This window comes from Mustelus asterias, chromosome 28 (genome assembly GCF_964213995.1).
Source record: "Mustelus asterias chromosome 28, sMusAst1.hap1.1, whole genome shotgun sequence".
NCBI lineage: Eukaryota > Metazoa > Chordata > Chondrichthyes > Carcharhiniformes > Triakidae > Mustelus > Mustelus asterias.
This window is the reverse complement of record NC_135828.1, coordinates 13,957,104-13,975,321: the sequence shown is the minus strand read 5'-3', so window position 1 is coordinate 13,975,321 and position 18,218 is coordinate 13,957,104. Positions and strand designations below refer to the sequence as shown.

The following is an 18,218-nucleotide window of genomic DNA, read 5'->3' as shown; positions in this document are numbered from 1 at the left end:
TCTCAAGGGTGTCCAAGTTACTATGTACACTGTCTGACATGCAAGTGCAGTCACGCTCACAGCGTCCGCAATCAAAACAACATGCGAGTTTCATTCTCTTGTAGATGGACATCTTGGCTATAATCATGTTTTCGATGGAAGGAGAGGAAGAGGAGCAGGTTAATGGCAAGGTTACTCAGTCTGGCAGTTGGAAGGAATTAACAAGGGATCTAATACAGGCCTTAGTAACATAAGCAGGCTTGACAAGAAGAAGAGCTAAGACTATTTCATGAAAGTAGCGACAAGAAAATCATCTTTAAAAAGTTCAAAAGAAAGAGCTCAGAAGGTAACTTTGAATATACAATTCACATTCTTAGATATTTTCAAGTTCATGCCGCACGGGATACTATTCCACAGGAACACAAGAAGTTGCTGAAAATTTCAATTGTAGACCTGCACATCATATCCCTTTTAAAACAATTTAGCCAAAGCAGGCAATTGACAGAAACAGAATTGTATTTTAATGATTGTTCTTTTCGCCACTCTCCCTTGTTTTTGCACAAGCATGTGCTGGCAAGAATTTGGTATAATTAGCATTTTCCTCATAATTACTACTGTGCTAATGAGCATGTCAAAATTAAGGTGGCACATAAAATACAGGTCCAATTCTTTCAAGCACACATGATGCCGAAATGGTTATTGTGCTAATTGATTCACTTGTTCAATGAAATTTGTAATATAAATAATATAAAACCATATTATTTGATAATAAACCTAATGTACTGGTAATGAGGAATAATTTAAGTTACTCATATCAAGTAAAACAAAATCAGCCTTGGATGAACAAGCCATTATGCCACGTGAAGGACATATTTAAAGCTCTCGACTGAGTCAAGCACTGACCTAAGGCCATTTATATCAAAATTACTGGCCAAGCAAGGGTCACGCTATGATCGAGGAAAAAAAGGCACTGGAGGGTGATGAATGAGAGGCATCTTCAGTAGCATCCCCATTTCTCTGCAATCTTTTCAGCGGTTAGTTGCAAAACATTAATTTTCAGCAGGTTTTTTTTTAGGTTATCCGCTAGCTGAGAAAAGAATGATCATATCATGCAGCATTAAGCCTGTTCAATGCACGCAACAAGACTAGTCGGTTAGCACTGGTATTTCAATGAAGAAAGTAGCATCAAAGCCTCATAAATGCTGGTGATGCTGGGCAGCATCGGCCTCTTGTCTTCCTTTGAATGATGCCAATCTTTTCAGCGTGACATTAATTGAGTCTGACAAGTCTTTAAAAGGAATGGAATCTTGAGGGAGATGAACCGTTTTTTGATCTTGTTTCTTGAAATGAAACCAAATACTTCAGCCAAATTATTCTTCCCAATCAACGGGGGAATTGTGTAGAAGACTTGCGGGTGCCTATTTTTTTTTGTTTTCTTTAAAAAAAAGGAAGACTCGAGGAACTATTTTTGAGTCCATGCAGAACTACCAAAATAACAGCATGCTGATAAAAATAACAGGCTTCAACCTTGGCAATAATAAATAAAGTAACAACAAAAATTCAATAAGGGTTATTAAGATTGAAGCATTCATAAACATTAACAGTATAGCTTGTATCTCAAAAAAATCCATGCTGTAATAAATACATTGCATTCATTGTGGAAATAAAACACAAACAGTAATAGCACTTTCAGACAATGACATGTTGGGAAATGTTAGTTGTTGATGAGATGCATGTAATTCTACACACGAAGGACGTGTCCACTAACTTGACACACAGACTGCTATATGGAATCCTTGCAAAAACATGTTTATACTGCCATTTGTATTGAAAAGGTGATTTTTTTTTGTTGGAAAAATCAGCATCGAGGAGGACCTGAGATACCGCGCGCTGTTGGAGACCAGAAGAGGAGGAATGAGAAGGTCTCTGAGGACATCTAGTGGATGGACATCACAGAGCACCATGCTCAGCAAAATGTGGAAGCTGTCAGGATCCAGTCACGGGTAGTGAGTAAAAAAGGGCCCAACTACCAAGAAGAATTGAAATGGCGACAAATTCATTTCAATTCGATAGCTAGGTGATGATCATTTGCATAAAAAGAAAACAAATGGAATGAAGAGTTGTGGGAATAAGATGATTATTTTGATTGGTGATGGATAAACTTTTTCTCCTGATTATAGTTCCTCAATTTGTAGGAGGACTTCCCACAGAAGATGGTCTCTTCAGTGAAAATACAGCAGCAACATTAAACTGAAGATTAAGAGCACTCTCAAAAAGGTGGGAGTGCCCAAATTATCTCTACAGTTTCAATAATAAAAAGCAAAGGACTTAGTTCACCGCCTCTATTTTGCTGAATGGAGCAGGGTGTCAGAGCCAGAGCTGTACTTTTGTCAAAGTAAGATTTAAAAACGTTTGGTTTTGTTTGCTAACTTGTAAATGGGCATTGGATTGGGCGGTTTGATTGAGATTACTGGTGAAGAATCAGTGAGATTTATCTCATCTGTCTGCCTATCCTGGATTTGAACATTCCTCCAAAAAATTGAGAAATCAAATGTAGAAACAACACATTCCTTCTGGCAGATCTCAGCCTTTTAAAAAATATCCTAGGCAGAAACTTGAACGCTTTCCTCAATGCAAGGGTGATTTTCACAGGTACGGTGGCCCTCACTAATGAGTATAGACAAACTATTCAACCACATGGGCAAGCCTCATATGATGGCTATACACGCACACCTTCAATCATCTGGTCAAGGATTTACAGCTGGGAGCAGGAACCTAGACCGTAGATTTCCCTCCACCTGATCCTGGGGATATCGGCATTGACTGTAACATTCTAACTACTGTCGTGGTGAGATCAACTAACTAGAAGACCAAATCTGGAACCTCTTCGCCTCCACCTTTTAATGCAGAGTCTTTCACCCAGTGCCACGTGATGGGAATTCCTGATCGTCTTGGACTTGACACCAATGACATACACTCGATCCTCAGACTTACGGTCTAACTAAAGTCTCCAGAGGAACAGGGCAGTTGCTTTTGCCCCACATTTGAGGTCACTTGTACTGTTCCACTTCTTCATGTTGCTTAAAGAGAGTTACAATGGCATTCTGGTAACAAAAATGGCAACATGGGTGATAAAAATGGCAGCAGTGGTTGCCATCCTCTTTTGCACCTCAAGTCAACAAAGTAAGTTGGAAATCTTGCAAGAAGGTTTTGGAATGAACGCAATATTCGTTTTATCTTTCTTCATTCTGCTATATCCAACCAATAACAGGGACACTCGGCAATAGCTGATTTGAGCTCTGAAGCTGACTTCCACTCACTTCCTTTCCTTTAACTGAATCACAATTTTATTTATGCTGGTATCTTGCCGCTGGGCTGCTGTATTTTCTACAGATTCAAAGTGATCTGTGGGCAGTGCTGAAGATGATGTGTACGTATGATGTAACTGCTACACATGCAACATAAAAATCTCTTGCTTAAGGTAGACAAGTTGGATCGCACTCTGGGCAACAGGGAACCCGTTTTTACTCACAATAGATCACTACCAGTGTGCAGTTAAATTATAGAGTTTCATGTTCCAGGGCAGCAGGGAGAAAAATAAATTAAAAATACATCAATCATCAAAAGGTACTTGCAATCATTTCATACATGGAATCTCATGTGCCTGAATTCCACGGAAAAAGGTTTATATGTAACTGTTTTGTGTTTTCTCTTTTCCCCATTACATGTTCTACAACAGTGAGACAAACCTAGAAGGGGTGAATGCTTAAGAAATAAGTTCATACACACAGAAGAAATACCAAACTTTAGCATTTTTTCTAAAAAAAATCATCTCATACAACTCTTCAAAAAAAAACTGGAACGGCTATTGCACTTCCTCCCATCCCACCCATAGAAAGGAAATTTTCTTTGCAAATTCTGGACTGTTCCTTGAATAATTTAGATTACAATGAAAAAATAATGATACTTTTAAGCGGAATTTTTGTTTTGCTTTCAAGCAGCCAGGTTTTTTCTTTTTAAAAAAAGATAAAGCTACTCACTTTAATTATTCTTGACCTCTGTGGAGGCACCAAGTTTTTTTTTTGTTTAAATTATTAATAATGGGCCTAAAAGGTTTGGACAAGTGGCTAAGTAGGTCAGGTATATGTTAACAATGTGACATGACTAATGCCAATATAATGATAAATCTGCTGGAATTCCATTCTAAATGTGACAGCAACTACTAAGATGTGTGCCCTTATCAAAAAAAACCTCTGCATTTCTGGTACTGTACTCAAGTATTGCATATTGCATGCTCCACCATTATGGGCTGTGAAGTACAATGCATTTGGCAAGGATTTGTCTTTGTTTTTCCAGCTGACTTGGAGCATTACCTCTAGAGTTTTCAAACAGCGGCAGTTTAGTTCTGACAAGCTCTTTCTTCAGCCTCACTAATCATGTCATTTTATTTATACATCTGTTCTACATCACATCATTAATAGACTGAAATTTGGACTCCTCATTTTAGGCACGCCGTTATTCTCCAAGTATATTTTTTAATTTTTTGCGTGCAGCTTAATCACATTAATGCTAATTATTTTTCGCTCCCCAATCTGCGGCATTCATTAATTTTCCCAGATTTCCCATTATGTATTAATAGCATAATGTTAATCTAAACCTGCCTTCCTTTCAGGTAATTAAACTTCCTTTCATATAGCCTAAAAAATGTTGCTCTCCATTTAATTTCTCATGCCTTAGTTATTTGACTAGGTTAACGAGTGGATGAAGGACATTGCTGGTGTAGCCACACTGCCATGGGCCACTAACCAACAGGGGCCAAGCACTACGCCACTGGGTAAGTAGGAAGATAAGTCAAAGAGAGATATCCCACAGCCACTCTTCAGCCTATTTTGTTGGCCAAGTTCAGAGTATCATTGGAGCGGGTTATTGGTCCATCCTATCGCCAGGTGGCATGGAGGAAAACCTTAAAAATTAAAGTGGAACCCAAGTTCTTCCCATTCTGATGCACATTACAAGTAAAAACATTCCTTATGTTTTTCCTTAAAATGCTAATCTCACTGTTTGCAGGAATCTGAAAAGCACATCGCTTTTAGAGCATTAAGGGTTGACTTAAAATGTTGATTAAGAGTTGAATTTTCACACACACTGACCTTTGTCCACATCCTATGTAAAGGCTTTATATTCTGTAACAAACTTTATCGCTGCAGAAGTAAACTCTGCCAAATAGGGACTATAATTAATGGTGGAGTTGCAATAAAACATGCACCTGTATATGTGAAAACTGTTTAAAATGAGTGTGTTGGATAACAGGAATTTATAGTTTGTTGTTTAGATACAGTGTTCATTGGGTGAGTAAATGGAAGTTTAACGACTATACTGCACTCCATCTCTGACCATCATGGACAAGCTATTAACAGAAAACATTGATGTCCAGCAAGCCCTCCACTAATTCACTGTTGGTGCAAAAACCTTAATATTTTATTGCATTCAAGGTGTAGATTGGTTGCAAATTATCACTAATAACAAAGTACTGATGGAAAGATGATGAAATTATTACTTACGTCGTTTGCAGCCACATTTCTTAATCCTTTTCGTATCTGTGATGTCATCGTGACAAGCTTTGCAGTAGAAAAATGCCCTGAAGCAATAAAGAGCCAAGAATGACCATTTAACAGAGTTTACCGTCCGTGCCACATTATCTACTAAACACCAACCAAGACTTATTCTGATGGAGAAAGACAGTGTGATGTCTTAAACAGCCAATCTTTACACAACGCGTGGAAATTCGGAGTGACGGAAAGCCAGAATTTAAGTTCCAAATTCCTGAGTAAGGTCGGGGATGATTGTTCAGGGTAGTGAGGCAACATTTTGTTCCAATTGAAATGAAAATATATTCAGGAATACATAAAAACATAAAAGGCCAGTTGCCTCATCAATCCCACTCCTTTCACAGCCATGCACACTTTCTGCTATTGTGGACTCTACCCAACATATTTAATCTCCTAAGGGAAAGTTGTGTGAAATTTCTCCCTGTCTCCCTAAGATAATTGACTGAAACTCCAGAATATCAATCTATCCTAACAAGGCCCATTATTCAATCCTGACCAGCTGCCTCCAACCAATGACGTTTCCATGGCGTCGGTGTCACAAGAACCATTGTGCTTCCGAAAGCCATTGATCATCTCTGCCTGCACATATCATTATAATCTTCAGTTCTACCTTTAACCAGATATGTAGCTGCTCCTCTTAAAGGAGTTAATCAGCACAGGCTGAACTGCTTTTGCTAAGAGTCTGTTCCAATATCCACACTACTCTGTGGGGGAAAGAACATTCTAATCTCCAGTCCTGCCTCAGGCTTGTTAATTCTGTTCTCATTTCCTGTAGTTCTGCTCTTACCGTCCAAGTTAAATAACCTGCTTACATCCATATTATCCACGGCTATCAGCATTTTAAAGATCTGGATCCTTTCCTGAACTAACTTCTCCAATGACAAATTCAGTTTGGGGAGTCGCTTTTCATTAATCACAGACCTAAGGCGTTCGTGTCCCTCTTTTAAAATGTTTTTGTTGGTGGAATCTTTCTGCTCATCAGTATCCGGATAGTAAATAAAGTTTAAAGTTTATTTATTAGTCACAAGTAAGGATTACATTAACACTACAATGAAGTCACTGTGAAATTCCCCTAGTCGCCACACTCCGGCGCCTGTCCGGGTCAAAGCACCCTAACCAGCACGTCTTTCAGACTGTGGGAGGAAATCAGAGCACCCGGAGGAAACTCACGCAGACACGGGGAGAACGTGCAGACTCCGCACAGACAGTGGCCCAAGCTGGGAATCGAATCCGGGTCCCTGGTGCTGTGAGGCGGCAGTGGTAACCGCTGTGCCACCGTAAATGCTGGGAACGGAAATGGGGTTTTTGCCTGGTGCCCAATGTCAGCATCATACAAACTCAACTGTGGATGCAGAATGAAGCTTTCTTTCCTCAACCAACAAACTGCATTTAACTAGCACCTTTAATGTGTAGTAAAACATTCAAAGGCACTTCACTGGACAGTTATCAAGCAAAACGTGACACCGAGCCACGTAAGGAGGTATTTGAACAGGTAATCCAAGGTTGCGCAGAGTGGTAGGGTTTAAGGAATGCTTGAAGGAGGAGAGAGAGGTTGGAGGGGCAGATGAGCTGAAGAAGAGAATTCTAGTATTTAGGATCTGGGTAGCTGAAAGCCTAGCCACTGATAATGGTGCAATTAAAGGATGTTCAAGACAGCAGAAGTGGAAGCGTGCACAGATCTCAAAGTTGTAGGGCAACAGAAGTATGCAGAGATAGGGAGAGGCAAGACCATGAAGGAATTTGAAAATTAAAATGATTCACACAAGCTAGAACTAATTGGCAGGAATAGGTTCAGTTGTAAATCTGGGAGATGGCCTTTAGGGAGAAGTTCTGGCTGCTGCAATAGGGGTTGCTCTACTGTGATTAGGACTGAGGAATAAGAAAGACATGTTCTGCTTTCAGAAACATAGGTGTGAGTTGTGTTTTTTTGTCGGGATTTATTTTAACAAGTAATTGCTCCAGTTTTTCACTGGATGAGTTTTGGATTTCATTGAACTCACTGGCAGAAATCTGGCCAATCAGGATTTGCCTTCAGTAATACTCATTTGAACCTCTCATGTAGTTATTGAATCCTTACAGTGCAGGAGGAGGCCACTCGGCCCATCAAGTCTGTACTGACTCTCTGACAGAGCATCCCACCCAGGCCTATTCCTGTAACCCCAAGTATTCACCTCGCTAATCCCCCTAACCCACACATCTTGGGAGACTAAGGAGCAATTTAGCATGGGAAATCAACCTAACCCGCACATCTTTGGACTGTGGGATGAAACCGAAGCATCTGGAGGAAACCCATGCAGACATGGGAAGAATGTGCAAACTCCACACAGTCACCCACGGCAGGATTGAACCCGGGTCTCTGGTGCTGTGATGCAGCAGTGCTAACCACTGTGCCACTCACAACAGACACTTTGAGTAACAACGACAGACACAGTAACAGACATTTTGAGTAACGGGCAGCTTGAATGACAACCAGAAGCATTTTCAATTCCTATTTGAAACTATGGGCCCCATTTTAACTCTACGGAAATGAATGGTTTTGAGCGATTTAAAATAAGGAACTAATCCGAGATGAACATTTTATACAGTCTGATTCAATGGTGTGACAACTTGCAGATCTTAAATGACAAAAAGCAGTGGCTTTGTGATTGCAAATCAGCAAAAAAGATTGAAACAGAATCAGTTTTTTAAAAAAAGGCACCCTTCTCTAATTTGCATTGGCAACTACATTCACACCAATTGTTTGGTTAATTCAGGCTTTTGTTATTCTGTTAACAATTTATTTCAAAAGCCAAACCTCAAAATCTGTAAATTCCCACCAGGTAGAGCAGGGTGCGCTGTTGAGGAACACATTGGAATTGTAAAGAAGTATTAATAACTCTTGTCTGTTTAAAATATCCATGAATGGTGTGGTTCTTATCTGTTTAAGTGCAAGTGACCACAATCCAAGAGCATTTTTAGAAGACTTGATGGTAGTTCATGGGATGGTGCTCAGTCTTCTAGTAGAACTTGCACTCCAGATAGCCATCTCCCACCAACACCTAGCCGTGTCAATGAATTAAGCCCAGTTCAGTGAGTGAGCGGATTTTTGACCAATTCTTTCAATGAAGATTAATACAACATTAACTGGCATTAATATGTATCAGCATTTCACTGGAAGAAAACTTAGTCTTGAATGTCATTCTCCTGTTTTGAGGGGTGAAAATAGGGAGCATCATGAAAAGACCAGCCTGGAGGTTTCACTTATCTCCCAGTTTTTCACTAACTTCAGGATTCAGTACTGTGCTCAATGGCATTGAAAACAATCCACATTGTTGTGCTTGGGAAGTGTGAGTTTTGCTCTGTGTCTTAACACTGTAATATATAACCAAGGGGTCTTAATGTTTTTACTAGGTATGCTGAAGAAGACCTCTCAAAGCTTTGATATCATTGGCTGTACGAATGCAATTGCATCCCTTCCTAATTATGCAATTGTGTTCGTAGTTTTTCTGATAATAATATCCACCTTCAGAAGGAAAATCCTTTGGTTTTTAAGATCAACATACTCTATCCTTCCTCTGCACAGATTCTGACTAATGGTCACACTTCCAATACTAGCCAGGGATGCCTGAGACTCTTGGCCATGTGGTGTAGTCCATGATAGGTATTGGCACTCTGTTGATCAGTTTACTGGGAACACTTTCAATCACGTGGGATTTTATCTGGCAATGTGTTCCCTTCCTCCCAAGATTGACAGTCATGGTTGGACAAAGAAATATTGTGCACACAGCAAGTCTCATCATAACTGAGCAGCATTTAGAGCAGACAGTTGAACTTGGCCCTCTAGCTTGCTGGGGCAGCTACAAAGCTCCCAGATGTGTTTATAAATTTTGAGGTATTCCACATCTATTTAGCCTTTGACAGTGCCAATGCTGAAGAATGTTTTAGAAATAACACCAAACCAGAAACATGCCTAAAAGCTCTCACCAGAAGTTATGAAAATGCTTTAATAACATATAGGATGAGTTACATTGCTGGATTACAAATAATAATATTGTCAGACTTGTTCTGATATCTCAACAGGAAAAGTAGAATTCCTCCTCCTCACTCCTCCAAATAAAATATATGGGGGTTTATATTATTTGGCACATCTCATCATTAATTAAAAACAGATCACAATTGTGTATATATCAAATCAAACAACTACCTTTTCACTTCTTTGGCATCACTTGCAATGAAGAATCCCAATGTGCCTTCATGGATCTTGATGTGGTTCCCAGGATTGATTAATATGCTACTCAGTGAAAACACAAAATACCAAGTTTCTGTTAGTTGCTACAGGAGAAAAGCATTGTCTTGATGGCACATGAATTAAAGGGAATGGTGCAAACATCCTCATAGCAAAGGAAATCGCTCTTATTTGAACTGCACTTAGATTTCAGTACCTGCATACATTCCAACAGATGACTACAAATGATTTAATTAATAATGGAAAGGAGCTGGTTTATTAGACCCATAATATTAAGATGCATGACAAGCAAAGCACCATATGCTTAAAAACATACACCCTTAAATGAATTCTAATTTTACCCCATTTGAAAGCCTTCTGATAACAAAGCAAAGCACAGGCTATATAATTTTAATCTGGATGATGTAACTCATTGCTAATCACAATCTGAGTCAACAATGGAAGTGGTTTGAAATTCAATTTTCAGGCTGATTATTCTTCTATGGTTACGGTTGCTTTTCTTCTACAGAGAGGTAGTGTCTTTTGGTGCATATTTATTTGTTTTGGTTTGCCATCACTGTTTTTCTTTGTTCTATTTTGTTTAGAGTTCCCCTCCCTCTTGCTGATACTAGGACGTGCTCCCCAGCTAAGGCGGCCCAGTGGTGCCTTACTTTCAAGCTTCCCCACCACTCCTGAGCTGGTTAAGACAAGGAGATCTCTGAAGTGAACTCTTCTCTACTTTTTATTCAGTGTCCCCTCTGACAATACACCTTGTGAGCGGAAATGTGCCAGTTGAATAACTTCTGACAGAGAGGGCTGGACATTGGCTAGGGTTTGACTTACAAATTAGTTACGTTTAAACAACTAACCAATCTTATATAGGTAAGCAAATCTTCATAGCACCATTTTGGTGAAGGAACTATGGACAAGATTCTTCATGATGTGGAGATGCCGGCGTTGGACTGGGGTGAACACAGCAAGAAGTCTCACAACACCAGGTTAAAGTACAACAGGTTTATCTGGCATTTACAGGTTTATTTAGCTTATGGTATTTGCTGCCAGATAAACCTGTAAGATTCTTCACCCATTGACCATACATGAATTGAAAATCTAGCACTTTTTTCCTTAAAGTGAAGCTACTATTCTCAAATAATTTAACAGGACAGGAACTGCAATGTTAAACAAACAAGTTTCAGTAGTTTGTGCAGTTCCCCTGTGACCGGAAAACAACGTGTGCTGAGTGCAGCATCATTAATTAACTGCACCTTATCAATAGTTTAAAAACAGTCACAATTATTTAAAGGTAATACACGTCAAGCGTACAACTACTGCACGGCACAGCTGTATGTTAAATTAGTTAGCTGACCCAAAGGAAAGAGATGGCTGGTACGTGTTATTGACAAGAATCCCAATCCTTGTGGTTAAATGGGCTGTTGTCTGAAATCTTCCTTTAGTCCCAATTGTTTACAATAAACATCCAGCTCTTTCCTCTGGGCTCTCTCAAACTACTTGGTTTTATATACTTTCATATCCAAAGGCTTTGATTTTTGGTAGACAAGAACAAAACAAAGATGAAAAGGAAAGGTAGCGGTAGAGAAAGCGCACTCGAGAGAAGGCACATTCACAAATAAAGCACAGTGAGATCTGAATTGCTTCCAGGGCTGAACTCCTTGCAGTTGCTGATTTACATGTATTAGTAGGGCCAGTTCCTTTTGGTTTGCTGGGATTATGCCAGCACCACCTCTCCTTAGATGTAACTAAATTCCACAAGGATTCTTCAATGTCCTGAGGTGATAATCAGATTTTTGTTTTAAATCTTCTTCCTGTTCATTCTGCCCGATTCTTACGTTCATTTATCACTTAACAGCTATTCCTTTGATTTACCTCATCCTTGCCTCCCACTGTTTGAAACATAGAACATAGAACAGTACAGCACAGAACAGGCCCTTCAGCCCACGATGTTGTGCCGAGCTTTATCTGAAACCAAGATCAAGCTATCCCACTCCCTATCATCCTGGTGTGCTCCATGTGCCTATCCAATAACCGCTTAAATGTTCCTAAAGTGTCTGACTCCACTATCACTGCAGGCAGTCCATTCCACACCCCAACCACTCTCTGCGTAAAGAACCTACCTCTGATATCCTTCCTATATCTCTCACCACGAACCCTATAGTTATGCCCCCTTGTAATAGCTCCATCCACCCGAGGAAATAGTCTTTGAACGTTCACTCTATCTATCCCCTTCATCATTTTATAAACCTCTATTAAGTCTCCCCTCAGCCTCCTCCGCTCCAGAGAGAACAGCCCTAGCTCCCTCAACCTTTCTTCATAAGACCTACCCTCCAAACCAGGCAGCATCCTGGTAAATCTCCTCTGCACTCTTTCCAGCACTTCCACATCCTTCTTATAGTGAGGTGACCAGAACTGCACACAATATTCCAAATGTGGTCTCACCAAGGTCCTGTACAGTTGCAGCATAACCCCACGGCTCTTAAACTCCAACCCCCTGTTAATAAAAGCTAACACACTATAGGCCTTCTTCACAGCTCTATCCACTTGAGTGGCAACCTTTAGAGATCTGTGGATATGGACCCCAAGATCTCTCTGTTCCTCCACAGTCTTCAGAACCCTACCTTTGACCCTGTAATCCACATTTAAATTAGTCCTACCAAAATGAATCACCTCACATTTATCAGGGTTAAACTCCATTTGCCATTTTTCAGCCCAGCTTTGCATCCTATCTATGTCTCTTTGCAGCCTACAACAGCCCTCCACCTCATCCACTACTCCACCAATCTTGGTGTCATCAGCAAATTTACTGATCCACCCTTCAGCCCCCTCCTCTAAGTCATTAATAAAAATCACAAAGAGCAGAGGACCAAGCACTGATCCCTGTGGCACTCCGCTAGCAACCTGCCTCCAATCCGAAAATTTTCCATCCACCACCACCCTCTGTCTTCGATCAGACAGCCAGTTACCTATCCAATCGGCCAACTTTCCCTCTATCCCACACCACCTCACTTTCATCATAAGCCAACCATGGGGGACCTTATCAAACGCCTTACTAAAATCCATGTATATGACATCAACTGCCCTACCTTCATCAACACACTTATTTACCTCCTCAAAAAATTCAATCAAATTTGTGAGGCACGACTTGCCCTTCACGAATCCGTGCTGACTATCCCGGATTAATCCGCATCTTTCTAAATGGTCGTAAATCCCATCCCGAAGGACCTTTTCCATCAATTTACCAACCACCGAAGTAAGACTAACCAGTCTATAATTACCAGGGTCATTTCTATTCCCTTTCTTAAACAGAGGAACAACACTCGCCATTCTCCAGTCCTCTGACACTATCCCCGTGGACAGCGAGGACCCGAAGATCAAAGCCAAAAGCTCTGCAATCTCATCCCTTGCCTCCCAAACATTTCTGGAGTCCAGTAGAATGGGCCTTAGCTTTCTCAATAATAAAAAAACGCTCAGAAACAAACCTGCTATCATTGTTTCCTGCAAGAACATTTCTAAATAGAATGGCAATTCTGCTTTGAAAATCAAAATTCATTAGCAGAAATATAAAGAAAATCTGAATCAAAACCAGACAGATCCATGAGCATCAAAGCTAATGAGTTTTATGGATGTATTTTTGTTCTTATTTTAGATTTACTGCATTGACCTTCACTTTTCAATTTTCCCCATTTTCTTGAGCCTTTTTAGCAATCTCAATGTTGCTTAAAAGTATTTTATTGTCTCACAAGATTTTTAAAATTTCATCTAATAGTTCCTGATTTTCAATAAAGCGGTTCATAAATCGCTTAATCCAGTAACTTCCTCTCTGTGACTGCACCTTCTGATATTCCCTCATCACCTTTTACCCCTCTAACTTCCTTAAGCTGTTTATGTGCCAGTTCTCATTTGCTGTGTATTTCCAACATTTTCCACTTTTGTTAAAAGTTACTGTTTCATTTCCAACATAAAACATATGGAATATCCCACTGCGCATATCCTGAATTGTCGGGAATCTGCTAATATTATTCTACTTCTATAAACTGATGCTTCATTTGAAATCAAATAACTTTATAGCAACTAATAAAAAAAAATCTAACTTTCATTTATGTAACACCTTACCACTGAAAAGTCTCAAACACAATGAACCATACTGAAGTACAATGTTCATTTAGGCATGTCTCCAACTGGAGAGAAATAGCTAAGCTGTAATGTTGACTACGTGTTCTAATAGCCCTAGTTCATGAAATGAATTCTAAAGCTTGAATCCAGGTATGTTGAGTTGCGAGTATCCAGTTCATTATTGATATTTTCGAACAGAGTTTTTAAAAGATAGTTTACAGTTGATGTTTCGGGTGAATCAAATGTGTATGGACCTTCCATACAGCACTATTGTTGGACAAAACACTAAGAATGTTGCACTAAAAGATGCTCTACAAGGTTTTTCAAAGAGTAAAATATAAATAATGCAGTTTATATCATAAACCATGGTATATATAATAGCATCATAGCTAGTTAGGTGAAAATGACTTGTATATGATTATGTAATTTACTAATAATATCAAGCTATGTATAATATTCATAGTACTAAGAAAAAAAGCACTTAACAATGTGTTATCACTCAAACAAGATCTTGGTACCATAATCCAGGCTTAAACTGCATTATGTGGTTTTTTATAATTTAGACCACTGTATGTATGTACACATTGTACACTGGTGTATGTGCCTCCATATTCATGTAAGCTTTTCTTTCTTTATGAATAGGGATCTGATTTCTGCAGAGATCAGATCCAATCTAATATTCAATTGGCACTGTAATTAGAATATAAATTAATAAAAACCAAGTCTCAGTATAGATTTCCATATATCAGCAAACTGTTCATACAAGGTTGACTTATTAACAGATTAAATTTTAACTAGAAAATCACGGAGTAATCCCAGGAAGCAAATTTCTGTTGGTATAGAGTTCAGTTCAGTGTGGCAATGACATGCTTTCACCACAAACACACACAGAACAACAATATGCAACAAACAACTCCAAAAATAGAGGTACAACCAGCAAGCCATGTGTGACTGCAGGAACTAGTGTTGGATGGCTGAAGAGCACTGGAAGCTCTCCTATTTTTGTTGTACATATATCACTGCACACAAGCTTGGAGTCAGACAAAGGATGGAGGCAAGGGACAGACACAAAGCAAGAGAGGAGGAAAGAAGGGGCAATCCATGGGACATAAAGAGAATAAGCGAGGAGTTACTACGCTAGTTGGGTCAGCAATCAAATGAGGCTTGAAAAATTGAAACAAAAATCATGAAAAAAATTCAAAGATTCAAATTGGTATCTTTAGACTAAAAGGATACTGCCAAAACATTAATTTATTTCATGCATTAATATTTCACTCAATGTCAAGCAGCAAACAGGGTTTGGTTGGTGGTGGTGGTGGGGGGGGGGGGGGGGGTGGGGGGGGAGCGCAGATGACAAGTGGCTGTCTTTAATAGTGGGTTGGGAGACAATCTGCAAGCTTGCTAAAGCAAGAAAAACTATGAAGAAATGGTAAAAACTGCGTCTGAAATATGTATTTCCACATTTGGTGAATTGACTATGTAAGCATGGAACGTGAGCAGTCACCATCAGGGCATATTAAAATGATCATTGTTAAAAAAAAAATCATCAAACTCATTAATTAGCTAATGAAATAAATTGGTGACTATTCATTTTTTCCCTTTCTTTTCAACGAATCCACAGACAACATTAAGTACTGTTTAAGTGTATGAAAATCTGAAGACAGACAATGTGTAAGACATTGACAAGCAGACAGCATAATAGCATCTTCGCTGACTGACATTTACATTACATCATCATGGGGGATGGGGTGGAATAAAACTTTACGGCAGCAAAGGTTTTCATATGGAATGTTGGAGACACAATCTGTGAGACAGCGAAGAATGAAGGACCATCTAGAAAAATATATGTAAATACAGTATCACATTTCCCCCACCCCCCCCACACAAATTAGTGCAAGGACAAGAAGTTTAAAAAAATACTATAAATGTCAAATGTTGACTAAAATATGATGTTATTTAGTATTATCCTGCTGACTTGGTTGAGAGTAAAAGAATGAGCACTCTGGGAAATGAGTAGCAAAGCTGGAAGATGTAAAGAATTGAAGGGAAAGTTGAGATTGGTTGGAAAGTAAATGAAGAGAGTTTTACCGCTTGGCACCTCTGTAAAGAACAAGAGAACATTTCAATCAAACGCCATGGTAGGAACAAACAGGTTGCAACAAAAACAAAAAGGAAACATTCCAACTTGGCAAACATAAAACAAACAAAATAGCTTTGTTCCTTCAAAAACACAAATGTGGCAAAACGCAAGAAAACATAAAAAGGAATCCTACGAACAAGGACGCAAAGTTTGAACTTTGTTCTATTTTCTCTATGATGTGATAGGATTACAAAGATGAATCTGTACATTCCAAATATATTTTGGACACTACTCTTGGATATTCACTACGCTCCTTCGCAGCATCTATGTATTTCACCATAAGATGTGTTTGGCCCATTATTATTCATGATAATTGAGAGTTTTAATGAAAGTTAATCGAGCTTCCCCTTCTTCCTTCCTCCCATTTGTTCATCACTTCAACGCGGTAAATGTCCCCAAGTTCCCTCAAATTAAACAAGTTCTACTATTTTCCTCTGTTAAAATCTTCCATAAACTTTCAGGAAAAATAACTAATGAAGATTCTGGAAACACTCAGCAGCTTGGTCAGCATCTGACGTGGCCTTTCTCACCAAAACTAATGGCTGAAACAAATCATAGAATCCTACAGTGCAGAAGGAGGCCAATCGGCCCATCGAGTCTGCACCGACCACAATCCCACCCAGGCCCTATCCCCATAACCCCATGCATTTACCCTAGCTAGTTCCCCTGACACCAAGGGGCAATTTAGCATGGCCAATCCACCTAACCTGCACATCTTTGGACTGTGGGAGGAAACCGGAGGAAACCCACACAGACACAGGGAGAATGTGCAAACTCCATACAGACAGTGACCCAAGCTGGGCATCGAACCCGGGTCCTTGGCGCTGTGAGGCAGCAGTGCTTAACCGTGCTGCCCCGAAACAAAGGATCCCAACTGAATATTAACCTATCTTGCCTCTTTTAGCTGATTGAGCTGCTATGTTACCCCAACATTTTCTTAAATAAGGTGCCTCAAGATGCACTTGTTACCAAATTTAGACTTTATAAAAGTTTCTGTAACATAGAACCCAATCAATCCTATTTTTAATGGAGGTGACTGGACAGGAAATGTATTTTACATTAGGCTGGCATATAACATTGGACACATAATGACAGTGAGAGGCTGATTAGACATGCTAATTAGCATTGGTTGATACATAGCTCTTCATATGAACAGTTCATTATGTCTTACTGGTGTCTGATGTATGCAATATTGAGTAGAAGGTTAATACCACATTTAAATGAAATTAAGATCAGTTATCAGTACAAATACCAAGCAATGCTATCCTAAAAGTTCTTCAATTGGATATCTTTGAGATTATCTTTTGATAATAAAGGTCGCATTCACTTGTGCATTGTGAACCCTTCATTAATGGCAATGAAAGGAATTACACGGTGTTAAGTGCATTTATATTCTGTCAGTTCAATGAACAGCTTAAGAACTGTACAGTACAGACCCTTTAATGATCCTGTTTGCAGAAAATTGGATCTAACATGAATATGAGACACTAATTTGGCCTCATCTATTGCCTTTGAAGACCTGATGCCTTGGGAGCAGGAGCTCTCCTGGTCCGTGGCTGAAAATACAATACCGATTGGATTGTCCAGATCTATTTGTTTCAATATAGTTTAGCATGCTTTGAGTAGTTTTTAAACTAGTAACGTACAGCTTCAACCAGTTTTGCATAATCAGATGCTGCCAGGCACTACACCCAATTTGAAGGAGCTCTTGGAATGATTGTCTTCAATTTAGCACCTAATACATATCCACATCTGTGAGTGGATATTTAATCTTAGTTCGTGAGAATTTACAGTGCATATTACTGCTAATTGGGATTAGCAGTGAATCAATAATGATTGCTTAATGCAAATAAGTGGATTAAAGTACAGTTTGCTTAACATGAGGCTGCTTCCATTAAGTGGCTTCTACTGCGTTAATGAATAAAATCAGCATCATTTATCCCCTTTCACATTTAAGGGCAACTATGTCTGAAATGCATTCACTTTATCACATATACAATGCCTTGCTTCCATTTCATATATACCGTTATGTGGAAATATGCCTGAACTGACTTTGAATGGTGTAAACTGGTGCTGGATGAGATGGGCTATGCTCACAGAGCACTTAACTGCTGTCTATGGCCAATGGTGATCAGCCTATTCCAATAATGACTAATGA

At 39.3% G+C, this 18,218-nt stretch overlaps 1 protein-coding gene across 3 annotated transcripts in view; it reads right to left on the bottom strand.

Moving 5' to 3' along the window:
- Nucleotides 1-18,218, bottom strand: part of LOC144480253 (calcium-activated potassium channel subunit alpha-1) — a 797,282-nt gene that overhangs the window by 123,507 nt on the left and 655,557 nt on the right. For all 3 annotated transcript variants that reach the window (XM_078199542.1, XM_078199543.1, XM_078199544.1), the window contains exons 17-18: nucleotides 9,772-9,858; nucleotides 5,541-5,617 (exon numbers count right to left, since the gene is read on the bottom strand). In XM_078199542.1, the coding sequence (XP_078055668.1) occupies nucleotides 5,541-5,617; nucleotides 9,772-9,858 (164 nt within the window). The remainder of the gene's footprint in view (nucleotides 1-5,540; nucleotides 5,618-9,771; nucleotides 9,859-18,218) is intronic.